Source organism: Eleutherodactylus coqui, chromosome 2, assembly GCF_035609145.1.
Source record: "Eleutherodactylus coqui strain aEleCoq1 chromosome 2, aEleCoq1.hap1, whole genome shotgun sequence".
NCBI lineage: Eukaryota > Metazoa > Chordata > Amphibia > Anura > Eleutherodactylidae > Eleutherodactylus > Eleutherodactylus coqui.
This window is the reverse complement of record NC_089838.1, coordinates 173,169,488-173,196,585: the sequence shown is the minus strand read 5'-3', so window position 1 is coordinate 173,196,585 and position 27,098 is coordinate 173,169,488. Positions and strand designations below refer to the sequence as shown.

The following is a 27,098-nucleotide window of genomic DNA, read 5'->3' as shown; positions in this document are numbered from 1 at the left end:
ACGGAGCAGGTAAGTGAATAACTTCTGTATGGCTCATATTTAATGCACGATGTATATTACAAAGTGCATTAATATGGCCATACAGAAGTGCTTAACCCCACTTGCTTTCGCGAGACAACCCCTTTAACTACTTGCTATTCTTATTTTGGCCTTCTTTCTGGGCCACAGGGCTCCCTTGGGAGCCTGAAAGTCTGGCTTCCCCCTTTTCTCTAAGTCAATGGATGTTGGTTCTATCTTCCTTTTTCCTTTCCTTTTCCCCTTCTTCTCTCGCTTTCCCTTTTCTTCCCCCTCATAGGGGTTTGTTTGCTTTAATAGATTACAGCTAGGACAGAATCTGTCAGGAGTTATACTTTGCGTGTCTTGAGGTAGGGTACTGCTCTGTCTCCGTGCAGGATACATCTAGTTCTGAGTTGTAGCTTAGTGTTCGTCTGCAACATGTGATATTGAGGTTTATATTATATTGTTATTCCAGGAAATATGTTTTTGGACTACATATTTTATATTGGATGACGTTTGTTTCATTGATGTAATGTAAGAGTGTAGAGATGTGATCCAATCCTTTTTTATGTCAAAAAAGCTCTGACATGTTATTCGGTTTAATTAGGTCCTTAATTACACCCTGGTTTATTTCCTACAAAAAAATAAAGTTTATATACAAAACCACTGAGTGCCAAATGTAACTAACAGGTAACATCCTGCTAGAACACCTGGGATTAGAGGTAACTCTGATCCTGGCAGTTTAGAATCTCCACCAATAGCAAGCAAGACATCTAAACAGTTTAACAAAAGGAATAGGCTGCATCTCTCACACCATCAGCACCCTGAAACGGGATTGTAGGGTGCATGTGGATTGCCATATGCCTATAATATTTGTAATGATAATAAAGTAGTATTTTGCTGGTCAGTGAAAATTGAAAATTTTTTAAATAAAAGTTTATTTGACCAATAAAAGAGTTTTCAAATGCTGCGTATAATGAAAAACAAGTAAGAAGTTTATCCCACTCACCTGCAATATATAGATGCACTAATTTGTTTGGCTCAAGGCAACATAAAGAAAGAAGATCCAGCATCGATAAAATTACACTTTTTAAGAGTTGATTAAATTCCCAGTAAGAAGGCATACACAGCACAACCGCTTACGTGTTTCAGGCTAGTAGACAGCCTGTTGGGAGTAATAAGCACCTGACAGCCGTCCCAGGGACTACCACCCCACTGCTATTCTTTTGCTTTATAAAGGAGTGATAAATCACTCAAGTAGATGAAGGCGGAATGGCCGAGGTCGTTCTGGGCCACCCATCTCCATTCACAGTAAACAAGAATCACTCAAGCATTGAGCAGCGTCTATTTACATGGCCCGACAGTCGCTTGGTTTTTAGTTCCACTTTGTAGAACCGAGCAGTTCCAACAAGTGAGCGATTTCTTGCTCAGTGCCCTGTTGACGGCCGCTTGTATATGGGATGATTATCTCCTGAATTCACTGTTTATGGTGAGAATTTGGGCAATATTCACCGGATACAAAGGTACTTTAAGCCAATAGACAACAGTAAAAGAGCATGCGACTAAAAACTGAATATTTTAGGGAACAGAGCATAAATCTATACAAAAAAAGTATATAAATAACGTAAATAAGACCAGATTTACGATTGAGACTCAATGAACTGCAACTTTGCAGTATAAACATCTAGTAAGTCTCTCTATTAAGTTACATTGGCAATCTCTGTCTGTAACAGGGTGATCAACATGCTCAATGCTGGAGAACTGCAGGAATAAGTAATCTCCATTACCTACAATAGATGAGATGAAAGAGCACATACATTTCTATCACCACCATTTGCAATATTAGATAGATGTCATTGACACAGACTTTGAGGTTGCAAGTCGTACAACTGACGTCTTAAGGTTTGCAAGATGTAGAGGTAGTTGAATATACCATAAAAGTTGTATGGCAATTAACCCTTTCCAATCCACTGTCTGACCTCTGAAGACATTATGATTTAAGGCTATACAGCTCCGATATTGGAAGACGTCCGCCAGGGTTCCCTTTCTGTAAATTGCCAGCCTCTCTGCTGTCGGAGCCAAACCAACGTATCACCTCATGCAGTACTGGCTTTAGCCAGCAGATAGTGGTGTTGTATAACAGCAGAAAAAGTGTAAGCCCCCAAAGGAAAGCCAGGATACAAACTGGATTGGAAAGGATTAATATAACTGCACAGCAGTAGTACATCTGTAGTACCATCTGTAGTACAAGATAAAAACATCCTGCAAACTTTAAAAACTAAACAAATACATGTGAAAAGGCCACATTCAGAAGAACCTGGATGAGATAACCAGGTAGCCAAAGGAACACTGGGATCCATGAATAAACTAGGAAAGAACAACTGTCCTAACGTTGGAACTTTGTTGGCAACACGCTTATAACCATTATCCAAAATGGATGCAAAGGCTGTATTCAATATGTAAAACAGACATGTATCTGTGTGTGATTTGACAGATCTGATTACTCACACCTATAAGCGATACAGCATACAACAGGTTGATGCTGTTTATTAGAACCAGTGGAGTGTATCCGTAGTATATCAGATCGATCTCTACCAAAAATAATAGATTTGGCTCTATTGAATGTCCATGATGGATAACTATGCCTGGATAGCCTGCATGTAATATCACTCTCATGAATTAAGTTTTCTACAGATAAACCACTTCATTTGGCTCTAAGCAGTTCACCCTCAGGTACTGTGTTTCCAGTAATCTCCTTGTGAAATGGTAATGTTTTAATTATAATTTGATTACATGGCCCCCCCAGGGTGACTGCCATGCCAGACCTGGAGTTGAAGTTTATATTTGCCTTTGATAATCATAAGATTGCATTCCTTGATTCAATGTTGCTCAACAATGAGTTAAAACATTAGCATTCCACGTGGAGATTGCTGGCAATACGGTTTTGCACGCATCTTCTTGCCATACTCCATACATTATTAATGGCATACCTGTGCCTGAACTGATTACAGCAAAATGTAACAGTCACATGTTCTTTTACTGGCTGCCTATTGGCTTAGAATGTAGTTTTACACCAGGTATGTGTATCCATATGCTACGACTAAGGGCTATCTCCTAGCTTGAAATGCATAAGAGATTACACTGTGTGCGGGCGTATTTCTTACTGCAACAAAAGCTGTAATTCAATGGATGCTAGAACTTATACTTTTTTCTCGATGTGAATAATAAGGTTAAAATGCTATTTTATGACTCATATGGACTGCATGGTGAATGACTGAAGAAATCTCCCCAAAAAGTTGCACTAGTTAGGCTGGATTCACCTGAACATATTTGCGCAGCGTATTCCGCACAAAAACTTTGTGCGCGCAATACAGAAATTAATAGAACCCATTCATGCTGGATGTAAAATTCTGCATAGAAATTCATATATGTACAAAATATATTTTTCCTTGCACATAAAACATCTGTATTTATGTTAAAACAATAGTCCTTAGTTGTAGTAATAAAATGTGATCTGTGTATCTTCTCTGATGGTGCTCAGTCACAGAACTTGCTGGTGTAATTGCTTACCTGGAATAGATCGGTCGCAGGAGGCATACAAATGGAATCTTTATGCTAAACTGCAAAAACTCTTTGCCATTATTGCAGCATATACATAAAAATGGCAGCCACAGTCCCTGGGATGTGAAATATTTGGGGAGAATGATGTATTCTCTCTTGGCTGCCAGGAGACTAATTCTGCATAAAAACCTTAGTGCTAGAGCGCTATCATTCAGCAATATACAGTATGCATGGTCCTCCTACAAGACGCGCTACATGCAAATTAAGCTTTTGCTGCATGGCAGGTTTGCTATGAAATAAGAGTGGTCCGTAGTGCCATGCGCAATATTTCTCTTACCTGAAAGGGGGATTTGAGCTCGGGGGGAGCCCTGGTGAAGAGGAACTGCAGGATGACACTGAAGGGAATGAGGTCTCCTACAGATGCACTGTTGGCAATATGCTCGCTGGTCTGAAACAATAAAGGCCTAGAACAAATATAAAAAATGAATGAATATCCAAGTACAGCATCTCATTAAATATCAGACTGATTGGGATTAAATACACACAGGTTATTCCATAGCCTGTAGCCTTATACATTATTTACGCTACACGTGTAATATAGCAGAGTACATGATTTATGTATATACCATTTGTAAAGTCAGCCATGTGTGGCATGTATTACCAAATCATACTGTACAAATAATCCTGCCATACAATATACTGAATGAATCATACAGCAGCGACTGTAACTATCACAATACCATCACAATACCATATAACAAACTCCATGCTTGTGATACCATCGAAGAACGGACCAAGGCATCTCATAAAGCAAGTATTTCATGGAAAAAACCCACATTATACAAGCTGCTTATCAACCTGCTCCTCTGCAGACGGTAAATACCATTTTTGGAAATGTAAATCAACTATATCAGTTCTTCAAAAATAAAAGCTGCTCCTTGGAATAAAGAACGTCTTGTCTAAGCAGCATCAGCATGAAGATTGCTGTAACAAAACAGACTAATTGTTCTATAATTGTACATTGCCTTCATTTTTAGCTTCTCTTCCAATACGTCGAAGATTTCCATGCATCCAACGGAATATAATGAGTGGAAATGAATGAAAAACTGCTAATTACAGACTCAGAAAAGAAAAGCAAAAAATGCTTAAAATACAGTTTTCTGTAATACTCTGTGCCTGCTGTTTCACTTACTGAACAGACGGCATACTTTGCAGAGAAGCATTCAGAAGATCACGTTACCAAATCAGGCGCCAAATTTTGGTTAACGTGGAGGTAGTCACCATAACAGCATTTCGGCAGCGATCTAACAGATGTTAGTACCTGACTCTAATCCTCCTGTTGAGGAGGAAATCTGCTACACTATACAGGCGGGTTAGAAAAAACATAATTTCTATAAAAGCACACGGGCATAAAACCCTAAACTTGTATTTTTTAAAATATTTTTATATTTGAATGTTTTTATTACATTTTCAAAAGCAACAGATTTAGAGTAGTAGAGACATTTCAGGATATGACATGCTGGTTATGGTTTACAGGATAAAGCGAATGTCCAAGTAAACAGTGAGCTGGAAGTGTAGACCGAGAAAGGGAGACCAGAATGTCCACAGCTGATCAAGTATAGAGGTTATCTTTATGTGACAAAAAGGAAGCTTGAATAACAATAGCAACCCGCAAATTCTAGTGGTCAGCTTACATCATATATAATGCGAACGCAATAATAAAAGTTCAGTGTTGGAGTCTTGAGTAATTATTCTTGTCTTCTCTTCTTAGTACCCACATCCCAAAACAATAAAAACAACCATAATAAACTGAACACCAAGTCTTAGAAGATAGTAAAAGTCTCCCATCGACCTCAGCTAGCATTCCTAGCCTGACAAAAAAGGTCCACCCAGTAAAACTGAACGTTTGCGACTCGCGGTTGCAATCCTCCCCTCTATCCCACCAGTCTAATGAAACTGGTGGATCTTGTAACAGAATTTATTCTTGGAACTATGAAGTCCGGAAAAAGCAGTTCCTTATAGCCAGTCTGATGTGCCTAGGTAGGATAGCTATGAAGCTATCCCAGGTTTCAAAGAATTTTTTAATCTGGGTTTCTATATTAAGAGATTCATTCACTCAGTCCAGTGTGGGGAACATAATTTGTTAGATGTGTCCGCGTGAAATCCACTACTTGCACGAAAATAAGTGTACAATAGGGCACTGCTACAGACAATGAAGTAAATAAGCTCCCTCTTGATTACAATAGAAGCATTATTTGATGAGTAGAGTTCCGTAACCGATGTGATACCAGGTGTCCCCGATAATAGGACTTACCCCAATAATAAGCCCTACCCCTGTTTTCGGAGGAGGCTTGAAATATAAGCCCTCCCCCCCCCAAAAAAACCCTAGCTAACCTGCATTAAAAAAAAAAATACTCGACTGGTCAGCGGCGTCCCAATGCATTGCGATGGTGTCGGGCGGCGCTGCGGCAAACTGCCGTGTACTCCGCTCTGACATCCCAGCTTTTTGCTGTTGACGGGGCTTTGAATACCCCGCCTCCAACAAAGCGAGTGCTGTGATTGGATCGAGCGCCAGCCAATCACAGCCGGAGCTCGATCAGCCAATCACAGCCATTCAGTGATAATGTCCAGATGTTTGACGTTTAAATTAAGGGGTATGGAAGAGGGGTGCTTGAAAAGGATCCCATTCTGATGGTGCAAGAAGGAAGAGCACTCGAGATACGGAGCTTCCAGCTTGGATATGAGGAAATAAGGTGATATTTACATTTGAGAAGTTAAATTGAAGATCTGCAAGTGAAAGTGGTGTCTTATCTGGTAAGTCCATTAGATAACTAATGTAAGACAGGTCTCATTTTTGCCAGAGATGAAATTCTTTATAAACAGAGCCAGCATGAAAGTGCAGTTTTTTTTGAGAATAAGTTAAAATTAGTAGATTGAATGAAGATGCTGTAGTTGTCGCATTTTTTGCAACACCTTCCAGGTGGCTTATGGCTACATGAGAGTGGGATATCACCATAGGTAAGATGCAAAAAGTTAGGGAGAGAGATTTGTGGGGAGAAGCCTTGATCAGCTTCTGTGTCTGTAAATAAAGCATAACCAATCGATGGCGATCTTCACTGCCGAAGCAATATTATACAAACGAAGATTGGGAAAATTAAGTTTGTGCAAATGAAGCCTTTCGCTGAATGCAGATACAGCTGGAGGTCTGTTATCTGCATTTAATTCCATTGTTCTCGAGCGGGATAGCAACTAAAAGAATACCATCAGCGCTATCCCATGAAGAACTCAGCGTGCGGTCTGATACGACCGCACAATGATTTTCAAGCTGGCTTAAAGTCAACGATAAACAAATAGTGCACGAACAGTGCACGATGGGTGCATATTTAGACAGCAATTATCGCTCAAAAGATGGCTTTTGAACGAATTTTAAACGATAATCATATCTAAATGGGCCTTTAGATTGCCTGGGAGGCCATTGGGGGGCTGAAGGTGGTATAAGAGGGGATAGAGAGATAAATTAAATAGTAAGAAATATAGAGGATATTCCTGTATGGTTCCCCTAAAGATGTCCAAGTAAGAAGTATTCAGACCATTAACAGTTTGGGTTTTGTGTCTGAATTTATGTAAGGAAATTACAAAAAGTGTGCCAAAATGCCTACATTCCAGGCTAGAGTGGAGAAAAGGCCAAGAAACTATGTCAAAGCCTTTTCCCGCATCTACGCTTAATAACATGATATAGAGTGTTGTGGCATCCATTGCTCTGAGCATGACCCTTATTGCTACTATGTTGTGGACAAAACCTCTCTGGGAAGGGAGAATGAGGTTAGGTATGCATGCTTGTATGAGCCAAAATGGTGGACGCATGTGCAAAAGCCGCAGATTTCCAGGGTAATTTAAAATCTCACTGCTCCTGGCTACTAAAAACATTGCAGAGAGATTGGAGGTTTCACAGGGGCCGTAGTTCTTGGTCACATGATTGCCGTTATCCAATGAATAATGGTGATCACGTAAAAGTTAAAAAAAAAAAGCTAATGTTCCGCATCCCATGGATCAGAACCGTAAGGGGCGGTAAAATTACTTCTCGAAGGCCTATGGCGATGTCCCCCGAAGGGGTCCTTTTCCTCGGACCTTTCCGCAGCTTCGGCGCATTTGCCCATCGGCAAAATGGCGGGTGCAAGCTCAGAAGTTGGGAAGGCCTGGGAAATTTAAAATGTCCTCGCTCCTGGCTACTAAATGTAGCCGAGAGCCTGGAGCAGTGACCGGGGGCCACAGTGAGCTAATGGATAATGGCAATCATGTAAAGGTTAAAAGACAGTTAAAGTGTAATGCTTATTTCGGTTTTGTGCATGCGGACATAAGATTAGGGCCACAATGAGTATGTTTCTGAACACAGGACAAACAGGGGGATTAATTTTGGTGCGAAAGTCTTCATTTATATACGTGTTGTACAAAAAAAATGTTTTTAAAATTACAATTGCCAAAAAAACGAAAATCATAAGGTTTTTTCCTTCTGCTTTGCTTAGATTCATTCAAAATTTGTGGGCTCAAAATATGCAGTACACCCTTAGATCAATTCATTAAGGGGTCTAGTTTTCAAAATGGGGTCATTTGTGGGGGTTCTTCATCGTTTTGGCCGCTCAAGGGCTCTACGTGTGTGCAATGGGGCCTAAAACGCCTGCAAGCAAAATGTCTGTTCTGAAAGCCACCGGCTGCTCCTTTTGTTTTGGGCCCCGTTTGGTATACAGATATAAAAGTTATGGCCACAACTCATTTTATGTGCACTATAGAAAAAAATCCTGTCTTTAAAATGGCATATTTGCAAAAATATTACATTTTATTTTTTCCCCCTCTAAATAGCATTAATTTCTGAAAAAAAACTGGGGGGGTCAAAACACTTATGACCCCCCCTCAGTGAACATATTCAAATGTGTATTTTTTTTTAAATGGGGTCATTTGTTGGGTATCTATCATTCTGATACCAATCTTGGCATGGCGTAAGAAAACAAAAAGTTTTTTCAAAATTGGTAATAATCAATGTTAAATTTGTATGTCTCCTAAAAAGTTTTAAAAAATTGAAGTTTTTCCAATGCACTTCCAGAATAAAGTAAACAGATGGAACTATATATCATCAAAAATTTGTACAGTATGTTTGCACATATTTGACATATTGCAGTTGAAAATGTGAAAAAAAAGACAATTTTTTCAACATTTTCCTAATTTTGCGGCTTTTAATAAATACACACAAATTCTATTTTCACCACCTAAATGAAGTACAGTATGTGGTGAAAAAACAATGGCAGAATCACTTGGATATGCAAAACCTTTACGGAGTTATTCTATGTTAAAGTGATACATGTGAGATATCCAAAATTTGGCCTGGTCATTAAGACGCAAACAGGCTTGGTCACTAAGGGGTTAAGTAAATGTTAATATAATACTGTATTAGCAATAGCTTTGTCTACAGCTGCACTAGTGAGGATAGTGCAGACACAGCTGAAGCACCCTCACTCCTGTAATTCAGCTAGGTGAATATTTATTTCCCCAGCAACTGCTTTACCTAGCTGCATAGCAAAATAGGGGGTTTTCAAGGAAAAATGTACAGAATAGGCTAATAAAATATATTGCAAAAATACTTCCAAATCCCTTTTTTTTATTTTTATGACGGTTATCTAAGTGCTGGCTGTTTCCCTCTCTGCACTGCTGTATTCAAGCTGTAGATCAACAGCAACTCCTGTGAATCCAAAGCTGCTACATGGACTCTGACCATCAATGGAGGTAAGCACCTGCTAAAACTTCTTTCAGTGAAGACTAGAGATGAGCGAACACCAAAATGTTCGGGTGTTCGTTATTCGGAACGAACTTCCCGCGATGTTCGAGGGTTCGTTTCGAACAACGAACCCCATTGAAGTCAATGGGCGACCAGAGCATTTTTGTATTTCGCCGATGCTCGCTAAGGTTTTCATGTGTGAAAATCTGGGCAATTCAAGAAAGTGATGGGAACGACACAGCAACGGATAGGGCAGGCGAGGGGCTACATGTTGGGCTGCATCTCAAGTTCACAGGTCCCACTATTAAGCCACAATACCGGCAAGAGTGCCCCCCCCCCCCTCCCAACAACTTTTACTTCTGAAAAGCCCTCATTAACATGGCATACCTTTGCTAAGCACCACACTACCTCCAACAAAGCACAATCACTGCCTGCATGACACTCCACTGACACTTCTCCTGGGTTACATGCTGCCCAACCGCCCCCCCCTCCCCCCCACAGCGCACACCAAAGTGTCCCTGGGCAGCCTTCAGCTGCCCTCATGCCACACCACGCTCATGTCTATTTAGAAGTGCGTCTGCCATGACGAGGGACCGCAGGCACACACTGCAGAGGTTGGCACGGCTAGGCAGCGACCCTCTTTAAAAGTGGCGGAGCGATAGCCCACAATGCTGTACAGAAGCAATGAGAAATTGAATCCTGTGCCACCGCCATCAGGAGCTGCACACGTGGGCATAGCAATGGGGAACCTATGTGCCACACACTATTCATTCTGTCAAGGTGTCTGCATGCCCCAGTCAGACCGGGCTTTTTAATTCATAGACACAGGCAGGTACAACTCCCTATTGTAAAGTCCCTGTCGACCCACAGCATGGGTGGCTCCCTGGAACCCACCGGCGGTACACAGAAATATCCCATTGCATTGCCCAACACAGCTGAGGTAGTAATGTCGTGCTTAATGCAGGTGGGCTTCGGCCCACACTGCATGCCCCAGTCTGACTGGGGTTCTTTATAAGTGTACAGATGTAGTAAAAACTCCGTGTGCACCTACAGCATGGGTGGGTGCCAGGAAGCCACCGGCTTTCCTAGGGGACTTACTCTTTTTCTGCCGTTATACAACGGCGCTATATGCTGGCTAAAGCCAGTACTGCATGAGCTGACACGTAGGATAGGCTCCGACAGCAGAGAGGCTGGCAATATACAGTAAGAGAACCCCGACGGACGTCTACCAACAACGGAGCTGTACAGCCTTAAACCCTAATGTCTTCACAGGTCAGACAGTGTACTGGAAAGGGTTAATGCAGGTGGGTTTCGGCCCACACTGCATGCCCCAGTCAGACTGGGTTTCTTTATAAGTGGAAACAGATGCATTTATAATTCCCTGTGGACCCACAGCATGGGTGGGTGCCAGGAAGCCACCGGCGGTACATAGAAATATCCCATTGCATTGCCCAACACAGCTGAGGTAGTAATGTCGCGCTTAATGCAAGTGGGCTAGAAATTAATTTGATTACACTGTAGGCGAGGGCCCACAAAAATTGCTGTATCAACAGTACTAATGTACATCAGAAAAATTGGCCATGGCCAGCCAAGAGGGCAGGTGAAACCCATTAATCGCTTTGGTTAATGTGGCTTAAGTGGTAACTAGGCCTGGAGGCAGCCCAGTGTAACGAAAAATTGGTTCAAGTTAAAGTTCCAACGCTTTTAAGCGCATTGAAACTTATAAAAATTGTTCAGAAAAATTATTTGAGTGAGCCTTGTGGCCCTAAGAAAAATTGCCCGTTCAGCGTGATTACGTGAGGTTTCAGGAGGAGGAGCAGGAGGAGGAGGAGGAATATTAGACACAGATTGATGAAGCAGAAATGTCCCCGTTTTGGATGGTGAGAGAGAACGTAGCTTCCATCCGCGGGTGCAGCCTACGTATTGCTTACGTATCGCTGCTGTCCGCTGGTGGAGAACAGAAGTCTGGGGAAATCCAGCCTTTGTTCATCTTGATGAGTGTTAGCCTGTCGGCACTGTCGGTTGACAGGCGGGTACGCTTATCTGTGATGATTCCCCCAGCCGCACTAAACACCCTCTCCGACAAGACGCTAGCCGCAGGACAAGCAAGCACCTCCAGGGCATACAGCGCTAGTTCAGGCCATGTGTCCAGCTTCGACACCCAGTAGTTGTAGGTGGCAGAGGCGTCACGGAGGACGGTCGTGCGATCCGCTACGTACTCCCTCACCATCCTTTTACAGTGCTCCCGCCGACTCAGCCTTGACTGGGGAGCGGTGACACAGTCTTGGTGGGGAGCCATAAAGCTGTCCAGGCCCTTAAAGACTGTTGCACTGCCTGGGATGTACATGCTGCTCGATCTACGCACATCCCCTGCTACCTTGCCCTCGGTACTGCGCCTTCTGCCACTAGCGCTGTCGGCTGGGAATTTTACCATCAGCTTGTCCGCAAGGGTCCTGTGGTATAGCAACACTCTCGAACCCCTTTCCTCTTCGGGAATCAGAGTGGGCAGGTTCTCCTTATACCGTGGATCGAGCAGTGTGTACACCCAGTAATCCGTCGTGGCCAGAATGCGTGCAACGCGAGGGTCACGAGAAAGGCATCCTAACATGAAGTCAGCCATGTGTGCCAGGGTACCTGTACGCAACACATGGCTGTCTTCACTAGGAAGATCACTTTCAGGATCCTCCTCCTCCTCCTCCTCCTCCTCCTCCTCCTCCTCAGGCCATACACGCTGAAAGGATGACAGGCAATCAGCCGGTGTACCGTCAGCAGCGGGCCAAGCTGTCTCTTCCCCCTCCTCCTCATCCTCCTCATGCTCCTCCTCCTCCTCCTGTACGCGCTGAGAAATAGACAGGAGGGTGCACTGACTATCCAGCGGCATACTGTCTTCCCCCGCCCCTGTTTCCGAGCGCAAAGCAGCTGCCTTTATGGTTTGCAGGGAATTTCTCAAGATGCATAGCAGAGGAATGGTGACGCTAATGATTGTAGCATCGCCGCTCACCACCTGGGTAGACTCCTCAAAATTACCAAGGACATGGCAGATGTCTGCCAACCAGGCCCACTCTTCTGAAAGGAATTGAGGAGGCTGACTCCCACTGCGCCGCCCATGTTGGAGTTGGTATTCGACTATAGCTCTACGCTGTTCATAGAGCCTGGCCAACATGTGGAGCGTAGAGTTCCACCGTGTGGGCACGTCGCACAGCAGTCGGTGCACTGGCAGCTTAAAGTGATGTTGCAGGGTGCGCAGGGTGGCAGCGTCCGTGTGGGACTTGCGGAAATGTGCGCAGAGCCGGCGCGCCTTTATGAGCAGGTCTGACAAGCGTGGGTAGCTTTTCAGAAAGCGCTGAACCACCAAATTAAAGACGTGGGCCAGGCATGGCACGTGCGTGAGGCTGCCGAGCTGCAGAGCCGCCACCAGGTTACGGCCGTTGTCACACACGACCATGCCCGGTTGGAGGCTCAGCGGCGCAAGCCAGCGGTCGGTCTGCTGTGTCAGACCCTGCAGCAGTTCGTGGGCCGTGTGCCTCTTATCGCCTAAGCTGAGTAGTTTCAGCACGGCCTGCTGACGCTTGCCCACTGCTGTGCTGCCACACCGCGCGACACCGACTGCTGGCGACATGCTGCTGCTAACACATCTTGATTGCGAGACAGAGGAGGAGGAGGAGGAGGGTGCTTTAGTGGAGGAAGCATACACCTCCGCAGATACCACCACCGAGCTGGGGCCCGCAATTCTGGGGGTGGGTAGGACGTGAGCGGTCCCGGGCTCTGACTCTGTCCCAGCGTCCACTAAATTCACCCAATGTGCTGTCAGGGAGATGTAGTGGCCCTGCCCGCCTGTGCTTGTCCACGTGTCCGTAGTTAAGTGGACCGTGGCAGTAACCGCGTTGGTGAGGGCGCGTACAATGTTGCGGGAGACGTGGTCGTGCAGGGTTGGGACGGCACATCGGGAAAAGTAGTGGCGACTGGGAACTGAGTAGCGCGGGGCCGCCGCCTCCATGATACTTTTGAAGGACTCCGTTTCCACAACCCTATACGGCAGCATCTCAAGGCTGATGAATTTTGCTATGCGGACGGTTAACGTTTGAGCGTGCGGGTGCGTGGCGGCGTACTTGCGCTTGCGCTCCAACAGTTGCGCAAGCGACGGCTGGACGGTGCGCTGAACTACACTGCTGGATGGGGCCGAGGACAGCGGAGGTGAGGGTGTGGGTGCAGGCCAGGAGACGGTAGTGCCTGTGTCCTGAGAGGGGGGTTGCATCTCAGTGGCAGGTTGGGGCACAGGGGGAGAGGCAGGGGTGCAAACCGGAGGCGCTGAACGGCCTTCGTTCCACCTTGTGGGGTGCTTGGCCATCATATGTCTGCGCATGGTGGTGGTGGTGAGGCTGTTGGTGTTGGCTCCCCGGCTGAGCTTTGCGCGACAAAGGTTGCACACCACTGTTCGTCGGTCGTCAGGCGTCTCTGTGAAAAACTGCCAGACCTTAGAGCACCTCGGCCTCTGCAGGGTGGCATGGCGCGAGGGGGCGCTTTGGGAAACACTTGGTGGATTATTCGGTCTGGCCCTGCCTCTACCCCTGGCCACCGCACTGCCTCTTGCAACCTGCCCTGCTGATGCCCTTGACTCCCGCTCTGAAGACCTGTCCTCCTGAGTAAGCGTTGCACACCAGGTGGGGTCAGTCACCTCATCGTCCTGCTGCTCTTCCTCCGAATCCTCTGTGCGCTGCTCCCTCGGACTTACTGCCCTTACTACTACCTCACTGCAAGACAACTGTGTCTGATCGTCATCGTCCTCCTCACCCACAGAAAGTTGTTGAGACAGTTGGCGGAAGTCCCCAGCCTCTTCCCCCGGACCCCGGGAACTTTCGAATGGTTGGGCATCAGTGACGATAAACTCCACTGGTGGGAGAGGAACCGCTGCTGCCCAATCTAAGCAGGGGCCCGAGAACAGTTCCTGGGAGTGTTCCCGCTCCTGAGCAGGTGTCATTGTAGTGGAGTGAGGAGGCTGGGAGGAAGGAGGAGCAGCAGACAGAGGATTCGGATTTGCAGCAGTGGACGGCGCAGAACTGCGGGTTGACGATAGGTTGCTCGAAGCACTTTCTGCCATCCAGGACAGGACCTGCTCACACTGCTCATTTTCTAATAACCGTCTCCCGCGTGGACCCATTAATTGGGCGATGAATGTGGGGACGCCAGAAACGTGCCTCTCTCCTAATCGCGCAGCAGTCGGCTGCGACACACCTGGATCAGGAGCTCGGCCTGTGCCCACACCCTGACTTGGCCCTCCGCGTCCTCGGCCGCGTCCACGTCCTCTAGGCCTACCCCTATCCCTCAGCATGCTGTATTACCAGTGATTTGATTTCACAGGCAGCTAATAAATTGGCGCAAGACTGCAGGCCAAATATAATTTTTTCCCTTTTTTGAAAACGAAAGGCCCCATTGCCTCTAGTGAATGTATAATCTAAGTTTAATAACTGTGCTGTTTTCCTGCTAATGTGTCATAGAACGTGAGGGTAGCAGAGTTATTAACTCTGGCAGAGCAGGTATTTTTTTTCCCAATTAAGGAAAGCAAATGGCGAAGCCAGCAGTAAAACGTAGCTGGGTGCGTCTGATTTTTAAAGGTTGCACACGCAGCCGACACGTGTCCACCGCCCTTAGGACGGACAGAGGCAGGACAAATAGAAATATTTTCCGTTTTTTTCCACCAAAAGGCAGCACTGCGTATATTCAATGAATAATAACTGTGTTGTGGCCCTGCCTATACAATTCTTTCCCTGCAGTATCAATGGAGGGTGCAATGCTCTGCAGAGGCGATTTTGAGAAGTAAAAAAAAATGCAGCACAGCTAACAGCAGCCAGCACAGTACTGCACACGGTTAAATATGGCCCTAGAAAGGACCGTTGAGGTTCTTGAAGGCTACACTCACTCCTAACACTCTCCCTGCCTATGCAACACTTCTGTCCCTAATGCCGGGTGCAACGCTCTGCAGAGGCGATTTTGAGGGGAAAAAAATTGCCACTGCTAACAGCAGCCAACACACAGCTATCAGTGGCCCTAATAAGGACCTTTGGGGGGTCTTGAAGCCTACACTAACTACCAATTCTTTCCCTACAGCAGCTCCGGTACAAACAGCACTGTCCCTCATCTAACTCACACGGCATCTGAGGCGAGCCGCGGGAGGGGCCGACTTTTATATTCGGCGGACACCTGATCTTCTCAGCCACTCACTGCAGGGGGGTGGTATAGGGCTTGAATGTCACAGGGGGAAGTTGTAATGCCTTCCCTGTCTTTCAATTGGCCAGAAAAGCGCGCTAACGTCTCAGGGAAGGAAGTGAAAGTAACCCGAACACCGCATGGTGTTCGTTACGAATAACGAACATCACGAACACCCTAATATTCGCATGAATATCAAGCTCGGAAGAACACGTTCGCTCATCTCTAGTGAAGACATAACCCTGGTCATAATGCTGAGTTTGATACAGTTTGGTTAATAGTCCAGGACAGGAAAAATGTACCTGCTTAACCAAGATGAACGCAGCATTTGTGAAATATAAGACTGCTATCAAAATGCAGCAAATACAATAAAAATCATCTTTCAAGAGAGGCATGAAAGCACTGCAGTGATCTTCATATCCCAGGCAGCACTGAGGTCCACTGTGATTTCAAATAGTATTTAACCCTTGCTGGTGTCCTTTAATAAAGGACACTTGTCATTAGCTTGGAGGTCAATAAACAACCAGCATATTGTTATTCAGTGGGGTGTAGCTCCCCAAACCTGCCTATATCAAAACCATCCACTTCTGCATTGTGTAGTAAAGGACTCCACCAGTGGCATTGGGCAAATGGACATTGTGTAGATGAAGTAGAGGATAGTAAACCTTACTTCACTATACTATGCAGAAGCGAATGGTTCTGACAGCTAACCCCCAACTACATAACAATATACCGGCTAGGTGTGACATAAATTTAGATCAGTGACCTTCTTGGATAAATTCCAAGAATAGGAGTGCCTGGTCCCATTTCTAACAAAGAAGGTCTATAAGCTGCCAAGTTTCCTATTCAGAAGTGTGGAGCAAATAAACTCAAGATCATATTTGAAGAACAACATATATATGGTTCATTAAAGTGGATACTCACCTGAAAGATCTCAAAAGCCTGTATGACCTTCCAAGGTCAGCAACTCTCCTGCACAGAGGAGCTACAGCCAATTCCATCTGTAAGAAGACAAAGAAACATATGTGTGTTATGTCATGGTTAACAAACTATTATTAAATATCCTTGTTTTACTCATATATTCTCTTCCCATAGTGACCATCCGGGGGAGGTAATAGATTCCAGCTTAAAGGGGCTTTCCAGGACATTAAACAAATTTTTATAAAAGAGTTAAAATGAAGAAAAGTTAAATACTCTATTGTGGCGGAACCCAGAATGGGCAAGGAGTGGTCACATGCCGTTCATTGTACTTGTAACTGCTCAGCCACTCACAGACTTCAACGGTGATTCTTTTATGGTTGTTGAAGCTGTAGATTCTTCTGGGTTCCGTGCGGCAGGCAACGGGGCTGCAATGCTAGACGGGAAGCCGCCGGGATAAGGGAGTATTCAATTTTTCTTCATTGTACCCCTTTATTTTTATTTTTTTATGTCCTGGAAAACCCCTTTAAACATTTTAGCTGAACTCCTATAAAAAGGTATAGAAATTTCTGCATTGGGATTCTGAAAATGTTAGTTTTTTCCTACAAGAGATTACAATACAGTGTCTCATATAAGTAGTTTAATTCCCAGAATACAAAAAAACAAACAAACAACATATCAGGCTTTGTACAGAATGATGGGAAAATTCAGCTCTGAAGGCTGCAGAATGGTGAATGAGTTGGACTTCCACCAATCTGATATTGATTATTTAAGTAGCGGCTAATCCCTTTTAGGGCTTATTTACATGAGCGTATATCGGCTGGCGTTTTCACGTCTGGCCAATATACGCTTCCATCTGAGCACTGCCCCCCTCCCCCTTATCGGCTTTTTGCCTCTCTCCTCTTCTCCGAGCAGTTTGCAATGGGAGTGGGTGGGGGCGGAGCTAGGCCCACGCCCCTCCCCTTGTCCATAGCTAGCAAAGGGAGTGGGTGGGACTGAGCGGAGCTTAGCTCCACCCCTCCCCCCCCATTGCAAGTGCTGGAGTCGAGGAGAGAGGCAGAGAGCCAGTGAAGGGAAGAGGGGAACTGCTTAGATGGAAGCGTATATCAGCCAGCTGTGAAAACGCCAGCTGATATACGCTCGTGTAAATCATCCCTTAATGTGTTTTTATTGTGCAGGTCTTGTATTATGCATATGTAATTGTATTATTGGGTGTCTTGCTTTCTCTTTCAAAATGTTTAAAACAAATTGCAAAAATGTTTTCTTATATGCTGACACATAAGGAGAATAACATATATATATATATAAAAAAAAGTTCTTGTGTATATATATTTTTTCTGCAGACACTGTTCTATTCCATATGTATATATATACATGATGTCTGAACACCTGGCATACTTAATGTATAAAGGTCACCCAGTAATTGGATTTCTCCTGAGGCTTTCAGTCCTTCTATGAACCTGTCTTCTAGTACTTGTCATATGTGGATATGTGTATTTATATCAACATCATAACAGGTTCTTCACAGGTAAAATATGAAGGAAACCAAACAATAATTTAGAAAGCTCGTGCAACTGCCGAGGCAAAATAATATGCAACTGAATAGTTATTTGCCAGCAAACGCATCAGTTGTGTCTAATATAAGAGTAATTATATTTGTAATTAGTTTAATTTACATTTCTTAAACACACGTCCTATTTAAGAACATACAACTTGGAGCATAATAACCTATTCAGGAGACATTTTCGTGCATACATAATTAAATGAAATCTGTCAGCTCTATTTTACCATCTGAGCCAATGGTATGCAGAAGTGAGTGGTGCGTAGACAACAAAGATCTCGGATTGTCCTCGAAAAAACAGTGTTTTAAATGTGCCGCTAGCTGTATGTAAATTACTAGCCAACTATCCTATGGGCAATTCGCTAGTTGCACTTAGTCCAGGCTGTCTCCCTTTCCGCCGCACAAACCCTACCATTTACCCCAAGGGAGCTGGAGACATCAATCATTAAGGGGCGGTGTTTGTGCGGAGCGAGGGGCAGATGTTTGTTAGTAATTTACACAGAGGCCGCCCCACATTAAAGGGGTTGTCCAACTTTTAACTACTGATGGTGATATAGTTAATTGGCAATGACCCACAGCCCAGGACCTCCACCGATCAGTTGTTCACTGGGCTGCTGTCACAGTGTACAGAGCTGGAAGTAGTCAGCTGCGTGCATTTTGCAGTAGCCAGGGTTGGTATTGCCTATCAACTATTGATGTCCTTTCCTGAGGATAGGTTATCAAGAATTCAAAGCTGCTCATCACACCGAACTCTGTTACATGGGTTTCTTTGTGAGCAGATACTTATTCTTTTTGAAAGCAAATACTTATCTTTTTTCCCTAAAAATTTGACATAACCTAGTGAAGGAAGCTAGGGATGTTTTTTCAGAAAAATAATTTATGCAGGTTAATGCTGAGTTATTGATCTAGTATCACCCCCTTATAACCTTTAGGGGAAGATATATTAATTATCTTATTATTTAAACTGGGCTAGAGAAAATTTTCTCTGACTGTGACATCATTATTATAATTTTTTACTTTAAATATAAATCAAGTAGGACTTCATTTTACAAATGAGATAAATCAGAATGAATGATGTTTTTTGGATGTCCATATAAAATAGAATGCAATGGGATGTACTAGCACAATGGTATATAGGAAGCCCACAGAACGAACGAGCATCACGGAGGGAGAGAGAGGGAGAGAGGGAGGAAGAGAGGGAGAGGGGGAGAGAGGGAGAGAGAGGGAGAGGGGGAGAAGGGGAGAGAGGGAGAGAGAGGGAGAGGGGGAGAGAGGGAGAGAGAGGGAGAGGGGGAGAGGGGGAGAGAGAGGGAGAGAGAGAGAATTTGGGTGCTCGCTCATCTCTAATTAGATCTTATTGACATTTTGGTCAGTTCTGAAAATGGACACCATGGCTGCAGACTTTATTAGTGACACTACAAATATTACTTACTGAAGACATAGAAGAGCTGTAAGATTTTGTCAGTCATTTCTCAGCCCCCTCCTAAACAAGTGACATGGCTTGAGCTCAGTGTCGGGGACATTTCACTGTGGCCAATATAGGGCCTGTTATTTTATTATGGTGTCTAAATCTTTCTGCAGTGCAACAACTGAATGTGTATATTTCAGCAGAGACTTTGCCAACTGCAGGACAGCTGGGGTTGTTTACTCATGTACCTGTCCACTGTCCTACGTGGACAAGACATAACGTGAGTTGTGTCATTGAACACACAGGAGCTACAGAAAATGCAACAGATAAGACAGTGACTAAACATATGTGACAGACATCCACATAACCCATTTGCAATCTCCTTTCAAGTTAAAAAAGTAATTAGAAATTCGATAATGAGTAGCAAACGGGATAAGAAATTTTTGCAAAACAAGCCATAGTGGACTTACTAATTTCAGATACTACATCCACCTGGTCTTTATTACAATTTGCCATTTATTTCATTCATCTAACACAGTTAATCCAGATGGGTTTCTCTATTTTCCATGCTAGGATACCTAGGGTTCACCAATCCTTCTATTCTGAACTAGTCTTTAATTAATATATATATAATATCTTTGGTGGTTTTAATCATACTACCTTCCTCTTATCTTTCATAAAGGCCGCCTGCACACAGGGGGGTCAGACCCCACATTAGGAATTCCCACAGTGGAGTTCGACCCGATGCCTGGCCAGTGAACTCAGCTAACCTCTCTGCATTGGTCTTCTTCTCCGCTTCGAATATGCCAGCCGGAGCTCCCGCGCACATGTGCAGTTGAGAGGACGCTGCGCTGTCACTATAGCGATGAAGTGGCTGCCGTGACCATTCTGCAATGATGATTGCAGAATGGCTGCAAAGACAGATGGCTTCCATTGACTTCAATGGAAGCCGGACGTGCACAGCCCGCACACATGCTGCGATTTCTCCCCCGCAAGCAAGAAAGCGCAATCGATTTCCGCTCATGGTCAGGAAACTGCATTTTCTCATAGCAAGGTATGGGCTGGATTTGCTTCAGAATAAGGAGGCAGAATTCTACTCCGGATTTCGCTATGAAAATCTGCCCGTGTGCAGGAGGCCTAACTGGTATGCATCTTATCCTATAATAGGTTATGATCATTTGGTTCCTGGTGCTTCTATTCGTGCTACATTTCACCCCAATACTGTCATAGTTAAAGAAGGTTTGTCATTGTGGACACCATCATCAAGCAAAGTCTAGCCTCCAATGCTTGCTCCACCATTCAGATGCTATGATCATTTAATCAATAAGCTAAGCTATACATGTTTTTGGGCTATAGGCTATATCTGCCCTCATTAACTCTGCAAATGGTGGCCATAGTTTATGCGGTGAAGTATAAGGAATTTTTTGCATCATATACCTTTCTATTTGTTTTTTGGCTTCTAATTTCTAGTTCCCTCGTGAACCCACATAGTAACGGAAAACCTGTTGAAGTAGAATTTTTGGAATTTGTTCCTCGGGGCTTTTATTTCTTATGTATCTGTGATAAAATATGCTAGAATGCATTTCTTAAAAAATTTTTTCCAATGTATCTATGCTTTATCCATTGAACTATTGTGCTTAATACTTTTCAAGCTAATATTCACAATGATGCATGTATTGTGCTGCATATTGTTAGGTTCTACGGCCAATGTGCCGACCCTACGGCCATTGTGCCGGTCTTATGGTGATTGTGCCTGCTTAGCGGCTATCGTGCCTGCTTTGCACCTTATCAGGTATTGCATTTTTGGCTTTTTTTCCAGCGAAATATGTTTTTGTGTTCCCCCTCACCTGTGTGTGCCATGGGGAAAAAAAAACCACAAAAAAACGATTGTTTTGAGTAATGACACCGTTTCAAGAAGAATTGACGAGATGGCTGCTGATGTGAAAGAAATGCTTTTGGACGTCTTAAAGAACACAGAATTTCTAATGCAAATTGAGGAGTCAATGGTTACAAACAATGAAGCATTGCTGCTAGCTTATGTTTGTTTCATTAATCGGAATGATGAACTAGTGGAGGAACTGTTGTTTACCAGAAATGTAACCACAGACATGAAAGGCTCCTCCATATACAAAAGAGTGAAGAATTTTTTCAAGAAAAAAACATCCCTTTAACAAATGTACTTGCTTGTGCAACTGACGGAGCTGCATCTACGATTGGTCGATATTGCGGATTTATAGCTTATTGAAAATCAGCTATACCTGACATAATGGCACTTCATTGTGTGATCCATCAGCAGCACATTGTTGGTAAACATTTATGTGAGAGATTGCATGAGTCTCTGCGCTTTATAATTAATGCTGTTAACAAGATAAACGCGCACTCTTTGAACGAACGTCTTTTCCGCAAGCCCTGTCAAGACCATGACGAAGAATTCAAACGTCTACTCCTACACACCGAAGTGAGGTGGCTGTCAAGAGGAAAGGGCTTACGATGAGTCTACGAACTTTTTGACACAGTAGTTGAGTTCTTCGGGCCAATTGACCCCACAATCAAACTACGACGTCTTGACGTTGCCCATCTCGCAGACATATTTGACAAACTCAGTGGGGTAAACACAAAGCTACAAGAAGACAAAATAAATTTCCTTAAGGCTTAAGGTATAATCTCTTTCTTCATTGCCAAACTAGACCTTCATACCAATAACCTGAGTCGACGCGAACTCTGTCAGTTTCCAAGTCTTGAAGAAATTGCACATAAAGACTTCAAGATGCAGACTTAGACGTTTTTTGCTCACACCACAAACAAGCCAAAGAAGACATGCAAACTAGGTTTCATGATCTATGTACCGTTGAAATACCAATGTGGGTACTCAATCCATTTTCAGCAGATGTAGGAGAATTTCATCCCAGATTACAAGAGCGGTTGGTTGATCAACTTGAACCACAATAGCGAAGCATAAGCACTTTTCCAACAATGTGGCTATGAATGTTTTTCTGTGAAAAAGAAGAATTCTTAGCCTATCCTGTGGCAGGAAGTTAAGTTGCTCGTATTAGCTTTTCCATCTACGTACTTAGTGGAGAGGGGCTTCGGCGCAGTTCAGCAGCTCCTGACAAAAGCGAGAAACAAACTTCAGCTATGTGTAAGGCGCGACTTGAGGCTGTGGTTGACGAAGACAAAACCAGATATCGCGAACTTGGCATCCGCTCATCAGGCCCAAGGCAGCCATTAATGACACAGATTGATTGTGGCAAATATTATTATTATTATTGTTAGTCGAATTTCATTGTTCTTGCATTTTAATTAGTCTTCTGTCCATTTAGGATTAAGGTGTATCTTGCATTTTCTTTATACGTTGTGTGTTTCGATTGAATGATAATTAAAGAGTGTATAATTGCTTGCTTCCCAAACAAAATTTTCTTCTGCAATAAAACCCCTTTATTATTGTATCCACAATTAACCTGTTTTTAAATAGTTAGCACTTACATTTTAGCAGCTAAAATTTAGCTGACTAAAATACTTGTTTGGTATTTTTACAGACAGGTTTTCACAATTAATGCTAATCTGTTAAACACTATCAAACTTTCCAAAAAAAGTATTCGGTAATTTAATTTGTACTTTTAATTTTGTGAACAAGGTAAACTTTGACTCGGTAGTAAGGCTTGGGGGGCGCTAGGCTGAAAAAGGTTGAGAACCACTGGTCTAGACTACTGTAACACTCTCCTCTGTGGCCTCCTTTACAAAGCCCTCGCAACCCTCCAATCCTCAACTCTGCTGCCTAGCTTATCCACCTCTGCCCCTATTACTCTCCTGCCTCACCCCTCTGCCAATCCCTTCATTGGCTGCCTATCGACCAGAGAATCCAGTTCAAGTTATTATCAATGACATACAAGGCTGTCCACAACATGTTCCCTTGTATACATCTCTGAGCTAATCTTCTGATGCCTCCCGACTTGTACCCCACAGTCCTCATAAGACCTCCTTCTCTACTTTCTTCTAATGTGCTCCTTGCATAATTGTCTCCAGAATTTCTGCATTAAATTATCTATATTCTAGAGATCACCACCTCAACCCATCAGACTCCCCACCACCTGTGATAGAAACCTGAAAACCCACCACTTTGGACAAGCCTACAACCTACTCTAACCCTGCTGCCATTACACAATGAGCACCTACTATACTTACCTACTGTCTCCTCCCCAATACCCTGTACACTGTAAACCCTTGCGAGTAGAATACTTTCTTTCTCTCCATATCAATTTATTTATTTTGTGGAGCTTTACCATTCCTGTTGTATATATGCCAAGCCGAGATTTATGTAGTAGTATTTGCTTCTTATACATAGTGCAAGGTAGTTTAACTCTATTCTCCAGTACAGGAATCGGTTCTTCAGTTAAATTTCTGACATTTTGATATATAAAATGTGTATAGTTTTAGATTACAGGACTCATATGATGACAGTTTCGGATGGCGTCAGCAGTCGGTCGTTTTCTTATATATTTTTAAATTTTAATATGTAATTTTTTAAACTTATCTTTGTAACTACTTTTTTTTTTACATATATATCCCCCATAACATCATATAAGACCTCTAGGGGTCATTCACATTGTATTTTTTTTATTTCACACTTTTTCACTCTAACTGGGGCATACATAGGAGCCCCAGTTGCAGGGAAAAAATCTCCCTGATCACGACTGTGACGTCATCAAAGGTCCTTCATCCTTGTGCAGATTACGGGTGGACTACAAGCCCCATGCGGCCCCAGTTGCTATGGAATACTAACAAACACCTAGCCAGACAGGAGCTGTATGCGTACAGGACCTGTGATGTCACTATTATGTGATTAGGAGCGGAGCATGAAACTCCCTCACTTGGGATGAAAGACCTTTGATGATGATGATGATGATACAGTCATGTGATGGGTGGAGCATGTAAGTCAATCACAAACCCGCTCACTACTCACTCACGCACGGACAGGTCATCAGGTAGTTTGATCATGGGAGAGTTCCTTGTATTGTCTCCTAATGTATTTATACATAGTTATTTGGTCGTCTCTTAACAGTCTTCTTCTAGGGTGAATAATCCCAATTTTGATAGCCTATATATATATATCTTTATCACAGTTCTGAAATTCTAAAACATTGTAACCATGGTCTAACCAAGGGTGCACAACTTTTTGTGGACCAGGGTCCACAATATCACCTTGAACCAATCACAAGGGCTGCAAAATACCTAATGGGGTATTACCATCTAAGACATGTATGGTATTTCAAAAGTATATGCAATAAACATCTGATAGGAGTAGTCCTAGAAGTAGCACCTGCTCCTATTGGGAGAATGGGGTTTCTCTTATCCTCTAAATTGACACTCTCAAAGAGTTTCATGCATGCGAATCTCTCCATTGTGGTTTACGGATGTTGTGGTAACAGGCTAGCACTTCACAAACCCTATAACTACAGTGGAAAGAGCAGAATACATAGATAGTCACCTCAAACTCTAATGCTCTTTTCTGGAGTGCAGAGGTCAAGTAAGCCCATTCTTGTGAAATATGGGGACTCAAGAGATGAGCAAAGAGTGCACCCTTAATACTTGTCCAACATTTCCAAAGGGCAAGTTTCTATTTCCTAATTTGTTTTGAAAACTCCTTTTTATTACAATTTTTTCACTTTTTTTAAATTTAACATCTTACAGGTTTTAAGTATAAAAGATTATATAATATCCCAGCTGATATACAATCAATACACACATTTTCCCATTGTGATTCAAAATAGCTCCCTGGCCTACCATGGTATCACTGCACACCAGCAAGTTTGGCCAGGTCTAGGTTGCCATATGTACTGTCTGCAAAATTATAGTCGAGAAGATCAGCTAGCTGTACAATATATAATTTCTGTACACTCCATTGTTTCTACATTTATAAACTTCTGAAGATGCAGATTCGACTGGAGTCCACAAGATAAAAGAAGAAAAAAAAACAAGACCAAGCCAAAAACAAATACACAACATTTCTTTCTATAGGTGGTCATATTGATGTCTTCCTGTACCTTTTCTTAGATTTTTTCCTATTTAAAATTATAGTCGTGTCCTACAACACCTCAAGATCTAGTTTGATCTTTATCCTTTACATTTACCCATCTCCTTTCCCATGTGTTGAGGGGATATGGATTTATGTTAATCTATCTTGAGCCTCCCCAGGCCATTGGTATCTGTCTGGATATAGTACCAAGTTGTATTTTTAAACGGCGTCATACATGTTTTAATCTCGTCTGGATCTAGGAAATTCTCTATTAAAAAACCTGCCATTTTGTGAAAAATCTTGTCGCTTGAGATTCTGCACACCTTTCTATTTCCAATCTCTCCATTTTTAGTACGTATTTTAGTTGTTGTATTATATCTAGTGGTGTCAGAGGAGTTGCTTGTAGCCAGTTTGACAAAAGGGAACTTTTGCTTGTTATGAGGATCGTGTGTATTATTTTAGTGCATTTACCGTAGTTAGGTAGAGAATGGAACACATAGGCCTGAGGGGTCAGAGGAATAGATACTTCCCCTATCACCCGCACTAACGATTGGAACTGCTCCCAAAACTTTTCAATTTTAGAACAGTTCCAAAGACCATGTAGTAAATCCGATTTTGGTTGCAAGCATCTAGGGCACGCTTGCAGTCTGTCTGGGTTTCCAGGTGTGGGGTAATATTAAAGCCATATAGGGCCCCATGGATTATTTTGAAATAAGTTTCCCGTAATCTTTCATTGGTTATAGCTTTCCTGACTGAATTTCAACTTTGTACAATTTTTTGGGGTATCTGCAGGTCCTGTAGTTCCCGTACCCATCTTTTGAACATTTGGTCATTGTCCAGTAATATCCACCCTTCCCTAAATCGATGGTATAGATCAGATATAGAGTGTCTCAGTGGAGGGTTCCTAATAAGTGAATCTATTGGATTATTTATTGCCTCCTTAGAGATATTAATTAACCGTGAGTGCAAAAATCCCTGTATCTGTGCATATGGCAAAAAATATGATGCAAATAGATCATACATTGCCCTGCATTTCCTTGAATGTTCTATATCTAGGCTCCTTCTGTAAACGGTGTTGGATTTTCCAAATACCCCTACTACGCCATACTTGAAACATTTTATTTACCCTCCCTTTGTTAATTCCGGGTGTCACCACAATATTTCCTAATTTTATTGTTGTCTGCCCATAAAATTCAGCATTCTTGGCAGCACAAGTGTCATTTTATAACAAATGGAGATGCAATTAACTTGTATGGCCCTAAAGTTCTGACAAAGATGTCAACATTTAGAAATGGCAAACGGGTAATAAGTTTAATGCTATTAAGCTGTGCATGTGTGAATATATAAATCAGTTGTGTTTATTTTTAACTAGATCTGAAATGCCAACATGGTGAAAATGAGAATGTTAATGAAACATAATTGTAATGGGAATCAATGTTTCATTTAGTAACTCAGCAATGTTTTTTATGTTTCTTTAAACGACAATGACATATGCAACCCTCTCTGAATGGAATGATAAAATAATTGCTATTGGCATCCTACATTTATTTAGATGCAAATTGTGCTGACATCCTACATGTTATCAAGTATCACCAAAATATAAAGAAGAAACATCAGTTGGAATATCGAGTCCAGGGTTAAGAATAGTCCTAATAGGATAATAAACGTT

The 27,098-nt window shown here is 43.0% G+C and overlaps 1 protein-coding gene across 1 annotated transcript in view; it reads right to left on the bottom strand.

Annotated features, from left to right (window-relative positions):
• COG5 (component of oligomeric golgi complex 5) overlaps positions 1–27,098 on the bottom strand; it is a 299,093-nt gene that overhangs the window by 35,941 nt on the left and 236,054 nt on the right. Inside the window, exons 19-20 of the mRNA XM_066591926.1 lie at positions 16,454–16,530; positions 3,896–4,022 (exon numbers count right to left, since the gene is read on the bottom strand). Of these exons, the coding sequence (XP_066448023.1) occupies positions 3,896–4,022; positions 16,454–16,530 (204 nt within the window). The remainder of the gene's footprint in view (positions 1–3,895; positions 4,023–16,453; positions 16,531–27,098) is intronic.